This window comes from Pyrgilauda ruficollis, unplaced genomic scaffold (genome assembly GCF_017590135.1).
Source record: "Pyrgilauda ruficollis isolate IOZ18807 unplaced genomic scaffold, ASM1759013v1 scaffold26, whole genome shotgun sequence".
Lineage (NCBI taxonomy): Eukaryota > Metazoa > Chordata > Aves > Passeriformes > Passeridae > Pyrgilauda > Pyrgilauda ruficollis.
In genome coordinates this window covers 2,783,181-2,792,111 of record NW_024523933.1, presented here as the reverse complement: position 1 = coordinate 2,792,111, position 8,931 = coordinate 2,783,181, and the positions used below count along the sequence as shown (strand labels likewise).

The 8,931-nt window shown below is 45.4% G+C and overlaps 1 protein-coding gene across 1 annotated transcript; it reads right to left on the bottom strand.

The window, feature by feature from the left end:
- Positions 1–637: 637 nt before the first annotated feature.
- On the bottom strand, positions 638–8,284 carry CLN5 (CLN5 intracellular trafficking protein). Its single transcript, XM_041471285.1, has 4 exons — positions 7,904–8,284; positions 5,038–5,203; positions 3,602–3,827; positions 638–1,805 (listed from the first exon to the last, which is right to left on the bottom strand). The coding sequence occupies exons 1-4, from the start codon at positions 8,044–8,046 to the stop codon at positions 1,294–1,296; spliced, it is 1,047 nt and encodes a 348-aa protein (XP_041327219.1). The 5' UTR covers positions 8,047–8,284; the 3' UTR covers positions 638–1,293.
- Between the last annotated feature and the right edge of the window lie 647 nt (positions 8,285–8,931).

Below are 8,931 nucleotides of genomic sequence, written 5' to 3'. Positions count from 1 at the left end.
AATTTTCTGCCATTCTTATTATTTGAATCCAAGCACTGTATACTCTCCTCTCTGGCTGCAGCAGGGTATTAGCTTGGCTCAAGCCAAATGAAACTGCAGAGTTTTGTTCCTGTGTTCCTGCTTGGCCACAAGACAGCAATAACCTCTGCAGGAGCACTATCCATCCCATAGCTAGTTTTAAAAAAAACATCCAAGTGAGCAGTGAACACTTGGAAATGATTATATTGCTGCAGCTGTGGTTTTTCAGTGTGCAGGCACCTCAGCAGCTTCCAGAAAGCCAGTGTTCCTCTGGCTTTGGTCCCTTGGGTTTAAAGGGAACAAAGCAGTTGCCAAAGTGCTCGAAGCTGAGCCTGGAACAGGACTCAAGGACAGCACAGCACCACTACAGCAAACATCACTGCTAGGAAGAGGCTGCAGTCACATTTTAGAGTCAGCTCTGTGACAAGCATGGATTTTTAACTCCAATGTTGATGCCCCACAAGCTGTCATTACTTCTTTCATATTAAAATTTCTATGCTTTTAAAAAAATTTGAAAAGAATATACACAAATTCTACAAAACTGACCCAACTGAAGCCTCAAGTAGACTTAAGATAGTAGAGTGGATAGTAGAACACTGCAATTATGCATGAGTCGACATGAAGGCAGGCAGTTTGGCTTTTATCTGTGGAACACATGAACTGAAGAAGAGCCATCTGTATAGTGTTTACAGTGCAGCTGAAGGAAGCAAAGTGGTGAAAAAGCATCACTCATGCCATCCTCCAGTACATTCACTGCCCCAGAATACCAGAGAATAGTTCATAGGCCCCAGCTGTACAAACCAAAGAACTACAGGAACATCAGTGTAAGGCACATGCTGAAGGAACTGGACACATCCAGACACTCATGCTGAGCAAGTCAGTCCTTGTAACTTGTGTCCCACCTCTGCTGGTGGCCATGCCACGTGGCCATGCATGTGAAGAGCACCTGAGCCACGAGCAGACAGCTGCCTCCCCATTCCCCCTGTGGCACTGCAGAGCTCAGCCAGAGGAGCCACTGCAGTCTCCCCTCAGGCAGCAGGGGGCCATGCTTACACAGAAGCCGGCCAGGTCAGAGATGCTGAAGCATTCATGAATGTGTTATACAAGTAGTAAGAAGAAAAGTGCAGAGTCTTTCACCTGGTACAGCAAAACCTTCCCAACACAGTTTTTACAGTCAGCAGTGAAGCATACAACCCTTTAACACCATCATGGTAGCACTCCAAAATCCTTAAGAATATTTTGCCATAAAGGCAAGTTTTGTTCTTCAGTAGGTAGTCATACACCAAAGGATGCTTTGTTTCCAACAGGCAAAGGGACCTCTTCATAAATTACTTTGAGATAAGGGGACTTCATAGGTAAAAACCAGTATTCCAAGTTGTAAAAGAGGTAAAACTGATGCTTCAAGATAACACGATCAATTATTTTGAAAAGATCCACAAAAAACTCTCTGACACTCTGATGAGGTTTAAATGGATTGTAAAAGTCTCTTATAGCTGCTGCCAGTGTCTTGTTTCCTTGTGGTCCAAAAATAGATGTTTCATTCCCCAGATAAATAGGTTCTCCACTGAATAAAATGATGCTTGTGTAGTTTGTTTGTATCTTCTTAAATACAGCTCCTAAGTCAGCTAGCTTCTGGTAGGTTCTCAGTATAAACTTGGAGCACTCATAAGAGTCAAACCACACTGTTGACTTTTTGTCAGGACTTGCTTGAACTGTCCAGGTCTCGTAGTAAATGCCAGTGTCGTTGTCGTGTTTTACCCATTGTGCCATTTCATTAAACATGGTTCCTGTAAGAGATGAAAATAAGTATTGCAGAGATGAGGTAACAAATGCAAGATTCAAAATATTTTCCATCTGTTTCAAGGTTCACCTGCCTCTCCTGCAAAAGTTTACCTACACTACCTCACCATACACAGATACAAGGCTTAGGTCAGAGGGGCAATAAATAAACTGAATAAACTGCATTTACATGCAGGTTACTTAAACTGTAATTCCTTTTCCTGATCCTTTTCCTGCTACTATGCCAGAATACTCAAACACCAGAGAACTGTGACACTTCTCATTTTGCATTATCCATGCAGACAAACAGGGCAGAGGTAGTACAGTTTACAAGAGATGCTCACCGGACCAATAGACATTTCTGCACTTCACATTTTAACTAAACTCAAAAATTCAGAGCACAAATTTTCATGTCTCTTCACAAAAGAGACGCAGACTGAGCCACCCTGCTGATTTAGCAGCTCCACAGCTGGCCAAGCTGAATTGAGCCAAATGATGGGTGGGATGTAAGACCACTAAGATGGGATGCTTTTTGCCAGCTCTCTGAAGGGAGCAAGTTCAGCTCATGATGCTGTTCATCTGCGCTTGCATTTGCTCACCCTCTTTGACTAGAAATGTGACAGTTATTGTGAAATTCAAGACAACTCTGAAAACTCTCAGAGAAGCTACTTCCTTGAAAGTTTCATGGAAATGGAAAGGGAGAAAGGTGAGGAAGACTGTAACTATGTATCCATGAGGCACCAGTGTAGCCTCACCTTTCTTGGGCATCAAATAATCCACAGAGAAAGGAAGAAGGACAAGTTCCCCACCTATATGAAAAATTTTAACTTGGTATTCATACAAAAGAATCCAACTGTATCAGGCATCAAATACTTCAGTCACAAACTACAAACTCACATGAAAACAGCTCCACTTTACTTCTTTGTTTAAAGAACTGCCTAGAATTTCTTAGCAGCACTGGACAGATTATGCAGAAACTGAGGCCAGCAAAACTGCTAAGGGTGGAAGTGGGCACACGCAAAGCACCATGTCACAAGAGCTGTAAGCTGACTCTCCACTGTGTCTTGCACACTGCACCAACTTTAGAAACTAAGCGGTTTTCGTCACACAAAATGTAACTCTGTCCTCAGTGCAGTTTTTTTTTAAGTCATTCACTCCATTGCTAGTGCAATCAATCTGATTTATCTGAATGACCTTTTTACTTTAGGATTGCAGTGATCAGTATGCAGCAGGAAACTCTTCTGGTGATCACCTATGTATTTTGAACTGTAAGGCCTAGGTTTGTTCTATAACACATGACAGAGACCTATTACTGGGGACATTTTCACAGTTTTTAGGACACATAATGAGGGGGACAGAAATAGAGATTAATATTTTTATATCTTTGAGATTGTTTCTAAATATGACTTATTTGTTTGCTCAATAATGAACGTGTTTTCAACAGTTTTTCTATCTCAGCAGTCATCTGCCACTTCACAATAGAAGATTTTGTTTTGGTGAAGCCACGTGAAAAGAGCCCATGATGACTCTGTTTAAGCTGTTTTGCTATTTTTACACTCAAGAGACTCAAGTGTTTTTGTACAGCAACACCAAATGACTCTCACTTAACAACTCTCCAGTGTGAATTGTTCAAAAGGCAACAGCCACATGCCACTTTCAGTATTCAAATAGAGTGTTTGAAATTAGCATCATTGACTAATGCTGTGAATAACCTACAGAACATAAGTTAAAAGATACTGCTTTACAGAAGACAAGGCTGACTCTATATTTTGTATTAACATTATCCAAAGCATCTACAATCTACCTGATATTGTGGTCACAAGAACTAAAGTTCCATTTGCCTTCCAGTGTGCATCATCTATTCCTTCATAAAAGCAGGCAGCTCCCTGGTTACACCAGAACGGAGCATCCATGCCAGGCCGCAGATGTGGAAATGTGCAGTTCCCAAGCTGGAAGAGCTCATACCACTCCATTGTATAGTTCTTGCCTGTTAGAGAGCTCTTGAAACCCACAGCATCATGCATAATTTTCTGGAAAATAAAAAGAAACAAAGAACCAAACCACAAAAACTTTGATTTCATAACAACTTCAGCTTGACCTGTACAGAAGGTAAGATGCTCAGGAGCTGTTCTGTAACAGGGTGAGAAGAGGGGAAGGAGTTCCTACAACGTCTTGGATTCAGTAACACTGAAGTCAGTAACACTGAAGCACAACACACCAGACTGCATGACACACACACACTTCTATTCAGAGCATCATGCTGTCTCAGTGGTTGTCTATCCATCCATTGTAAATTCTGTCATCTGGAAGCAGATACTCAGTGGGAGCTCATGATCAAGACTCAAGCTGACTTTTGAATCCTTAACTTCATGGGGGTATCAGAGAAATAAAGAGCAGAACCAAGTTACAAAAGCCAGATCTTGCTAATGAATGCCATAAAACTAATGATATAAATACTTCATTTAAAAGCTGTACAGTAAAAACATAAATCCAAACTTAGTTAACAACTGAGATAACAATATTTGAATCTATTTCCATTTTTGACTCTTTGTGCTTGGTTTTGATTAAAATAACTAATAACATATATATAACATATATATAATAACATATCTTTATTAATTAGGAATCATGCTTTGAAGATTAATTTTGCTACTGCTATAACTATAAATATTACTAAAGCTGAGACTTCATGTTTGCATGACTCCATGAATGGAGACTTCAATTCCATACTCATCATAACACTCAAGAACTGTAAAAGCAACCAACTTCTCATGATCCACCGTTCTGACCAGCTGGCTGTCTGCTCCTGACAGATACCAATGTCCAAGCAAATATGTGAGTTTTTAACAAGAGAAAAATTAATACACTAAGCAACTATTTTATCTGATATAAAGGGACAAATAAAAGTATTTTCTTGATGTGGTAATAGCCCAGAAGAAAAGATATCCAATACACAATGGTGTGTGTATACAAAGCACCTAGGCAGCTACAGAGAGGAACATGTTCAAACCCACCAACGATGCTGGTCATGCTCTTGTCTTTAGCTGAGCTGAATCCTGTACATTTTGTTTGAAACTTAGTGCTCTTTGAGTATCCTCCCTATGGATAGCCTAGCTCTTATTGAGTGCTCTAATATTCTTCCATACAAGCATATCCCAACCTAACAGCTCCCATTCTTAACACCTGCTGTTAAATTCAGCTGAATTTGTCACTGTAACTTTGTTAAAAATGTCACCTTACCAAATGTCCTAGTAGGTCCCCGTACTTGAATTCCCATACTGGAGCCTGTAATCGATACACTTCAATGACATCCTCTTCTTTCATAAGTGGAATGGCAGAGCCAGTGGGACAGAAGGTGTAACGAGCTTGGCAGTAAGGATCGGTTTTTGGACGGTAATCAAAGCGCCTGTGTTGAGAAAGAGAAGCACACAGAATGACAAGCACAGCTTTGCAGCTGGAGTAACTGTCAGGGCTTGCTGAGGGGACAGCTTACGCGTGCAGCACCCCCCAAGACAGACTCTGTGACCCAGACACTGCGACACTTGGAGTACTCAAGTTCATAAGGCTGCTGGGGTACACATGTGCAGAAACGGGACTTCGGGACTTAAGGCTCACAAATGGAAGTCATGTTGTACTGATTGTGGAAATAATGCGGATTACAAAGGGTGACACACTCACAAGATCAGAGACACACAGATGCTGAGAAAAGGATAGTTTGAGATCTGCCTCAAAAACATTCTCCTGGCAATTTATTTACATGGGTATTGACACTTTGTTCTTGTTATTCTATAGTAAGAGGTCCCCAGATGCAGCTATTTTGACTCTACAATATTGCAAAGTCCAGAAAAATAATTAATCCGTCTATGTTAATTTAGTTAAAGTGGTGTAAGAACATAGCTGGGATCGTTGTTTCTATTTCATTCCTATTAAACCTCAAACACCGAAGACCCAATGTACTTCCTTTTCATACTATATACAAGCAGCAAAGAACGTTTCTGACAAGTGTAGGGGGTGTGTGGCCAGGTCTTGGTAGCAGGGTGGCTACAGGGGTGGCTTCTGTGAGAAGCTGCCAGAAGGTTGCCTCCTGTCAGGCAAAGCCAATGCCAGCCAGCTCCAGGATGGACCCTGCACTGGGCAGGGCTGGCACAATCAGGACAGCAACACCTCTGCAATAACAGATTTAAGAAGTAAAAGAAGTTACTGCAGTGATGTGATTGTGGCCAGAGAAGAGCAGGGTTAGAATATGTACAAGGAACAGCCCTGCAGATACCACGGTCAGTGACGAAGGAGGAGCAGGAGGTACTCCAAGAGCTGGAGCTGAGATTCCCCTGCAGCCTGTGGAACAAACCCACACTGGGGCAGGTGGATCCCTTAAAGAACGCTTTGACCCACAGAGCAGGCTGCAGACCTATGGAGAGAGGAGCCCATGCTGGAGCAGGCTTCCGGGTGGGAAGTGTGACCCTCTGGGGGACCCGTGTTGGAGCAGACTGTGCCTGAAGGATTGCGTGGAAGAGTGACCCATGCTGGAGCAGTCAATGAAGAACTGTTGCCTGTGGGATGGATTCAAGTTGGAGAAGTTCATGGAAAACTGTCTCCTGTGGAAGCGACCCCACGCTGGAGTAGGGGAAGGACTCCTCTCCCTGAGCAGCGGCAGGAACAGCATCTGATGAAATGACCCTGAGTCCCATTCCCCATCTCCCTGCACCACTAGGGGGAGGAGGCAGAACCTGGGAAGGAGAGAGGGGTGGGGAAAGGTGTTTCTGAGCTTTATTCTACTTTTTATTATCCTGCTCTGATTTTGTTAGCAATACATTCAATTAATATCCCAAAGCTGAGTCTGTTTTGGCTTGTGACGGTATTTTGTTAGTGATCCCTCCCTGTCCTTATCTCAACTCATGAACCCTCAAAATGCTTTGCTGTATTTTCCTTCCCGAGTCCACTTGTGGAGGGGAGCGATGGAGTGACTTTGGTGGGCACTTGGCATCCAGCCACGATCAACCCACTGCAACAAGTCTTCCTGTTCCAAGTTCCTTTACAGTCACTCCTGTATTTCACTTAAAACACCGTTCCTATATTCGTGTTACCGCGACCAATTGGCATGCACAGCTTGTCCAGATCTTGTCTGGTTAGCTGAGGAGGGCAAGAAAAGAAAAAGAAGGGAAAAACAGTCCCCAAACCCTAACAAGTATGTCTGAAAAAAACACACAGAAAACAAAAACTTAGGCCAACCACACATTCAAGGCCTATTTCTAGCTTGCATACCTTACATTTTCAATTACCCCTTGCACTGCATGTGACAAGAAGGTAGCAAGCATTTCAAGAAACACTGAAACCCCACATTTCTGAGCATCTCACTCCAACAGGATTGTTCTCCAAATCTGACCGTCCCAAGGCCCATCCCAAGGTTCAGTCTAATTCCTGAACTTGCTGGAAAATCCCAACAACTCATGACTTCAAGACCAGCTCCTTCAGGCATCACCTGACACAAATTTAACTGCTGAGGATTGCACAACAGGCTCTCAAAATTTCAGGTATGTATTATTAAGCGCAGTTAAACATTGATAACTACTCCCTTTACAAACAGCAAACCTGTGCAAAATACACAATCAAGCGTAATGCTTCTTCTGAAGGGGTTCATTTCCTCGGCACGGCCAAATCTATCGCTATTTTCAAGCCACAATGTGCAGTTGTGGCCCAACACCACCAGGAATTCTGGAGCTCAGGCAGCCCTGGAGCAGCGAACGGGATTTTGTACCGTTTTTTCATTTGTGACGAAGCATGACGTTAAGTTAAATTTGAAAAGCAAAAAAACCCGTACCCCGGTTTCCTCACCGCCACCTTTTCTGCGGGCCTTAAGGAGCGTGTTTAACTGCGGGCAGTCATTCCCGGGAAACCAATCCCTCCCGCTGCTGAGACCAAGGGCAGCTCTCGGCCTGGCACGGCACTACGGCTCTCTCGGCGAGCCAAGCGCGCCGAACACCTTGTCAATGATCACCGCCCCGAGATTAGAAAGGGGAAGCTTCCCACGGCCTCTCCAGTCTAATGCACAGAGAAGCAGAACAGCGCAGCGCCGGCGGGCCCGCCGAGGCGCTCGGGCGGCACTCACCTGTAGGGCACCGGCCACCGCCGCCGCGGCGAGCGCGGCTCCCCCGACACACGCGGCGCCCACGGCGCCAGCAGCAGCAGCAGCAGCAGCAGCAGCAGCAGCAGCGGCGGCGGCAGCAGCCGGCAGCAGCGAGCGGCGCCCATGGCGGAGCCGGGCCCGGAGCTGCGGGGGAAGCGGCGCGGCCGGAGGAGGCCGGGCGGGAAAGGGCCGCCCCCGCGCCCGCCCACGGCGCCGGGGAGGCCGGCGGTGCCCGCCGAGCCCGGGCCGCAGGCAGGGGCCTGACCGAGTGCGGGTGCTTTTCCTCCTCCCGAGGGAAGGCAGCCGTGTGCCGAATCATCCCTGAGGAACGTCACCCGGCCGAACTGCGACCGAGTTTTCTGGAGGTCCGAGGAACTACCGAGGTCCGAGGTCGTTGTCGTTTATGTGGAGCAGGGACCGTCTGTCGTTTCACGCACTGCTCTGGAGAAGCGTCAAGGCTGGTGGAGGGTCTGCAGCACAAGTCCTACGAGAAGCAGCTGAGGGAACTGGGGGTGTTTAGCCTAATAAAAGGAGGTTCATGGGGAACCTTATCGCTTTCTACAGCTCCTTGAAAGGAAGTTGTAGGTCGGGGTCGGTCTCTTGTCCCAGGTAACCAGTGACAAGATGAGAGGATATAGTTTTAAGCAGCACCAGGGGAGATTCAGGTTGGACATCAGGAAGAATTTCTTGACAGAACTGGTAACTGGATATTGGAATGGACTGCTGAGAGAGGTGGTGGAGTTACTGTCCCTGAAGGTATTTAGGAAGAGACTGGATGCAGCACTGAGGAGGCACTGCCATGGTGTAGTTGACATGGGGTGTTCAATCCTAGGTTTGACTCGATGATCTCAGAGGTCTTTTCCAACCTAACTGATTCTGTGATTCTGTAAAAGGCACATCAAGTGCCCATCCTCACACCCAGAACCTGCTGAGGGGGTGACCTCTGGGCCTGGCCCCAGGATGATGATGTGAGGCTTCACCAAATGGCAGAGAGGCTTTTGCTGTGATAA

Excerpts from the sequence above, each read along its gene's own strand:
- CLN5 (XM_041471285.1), bottom strand. The coding sequence starts at position 8,046 with ATGGGCGCCGCTCGCTGCTGCCGGCTGCTGCCGCCGCCGCTGCTGCTG. Across the intron at positions 5,204-7,903 it reads CGGTGGCCGGTGCCCTACAG|GCGCTTTGATTACCGTCCAA; the intron begins GTGAGTGCCGCC and ends TTCTCAACACAG. Across the intron at positions 3,828-5,037 it reads GGGACCTACTAGGACATTTG|AAAATTATGCATGATGCTGT; the intron begins GTAAGGTGACAT and ends TTTATTTTCCAG.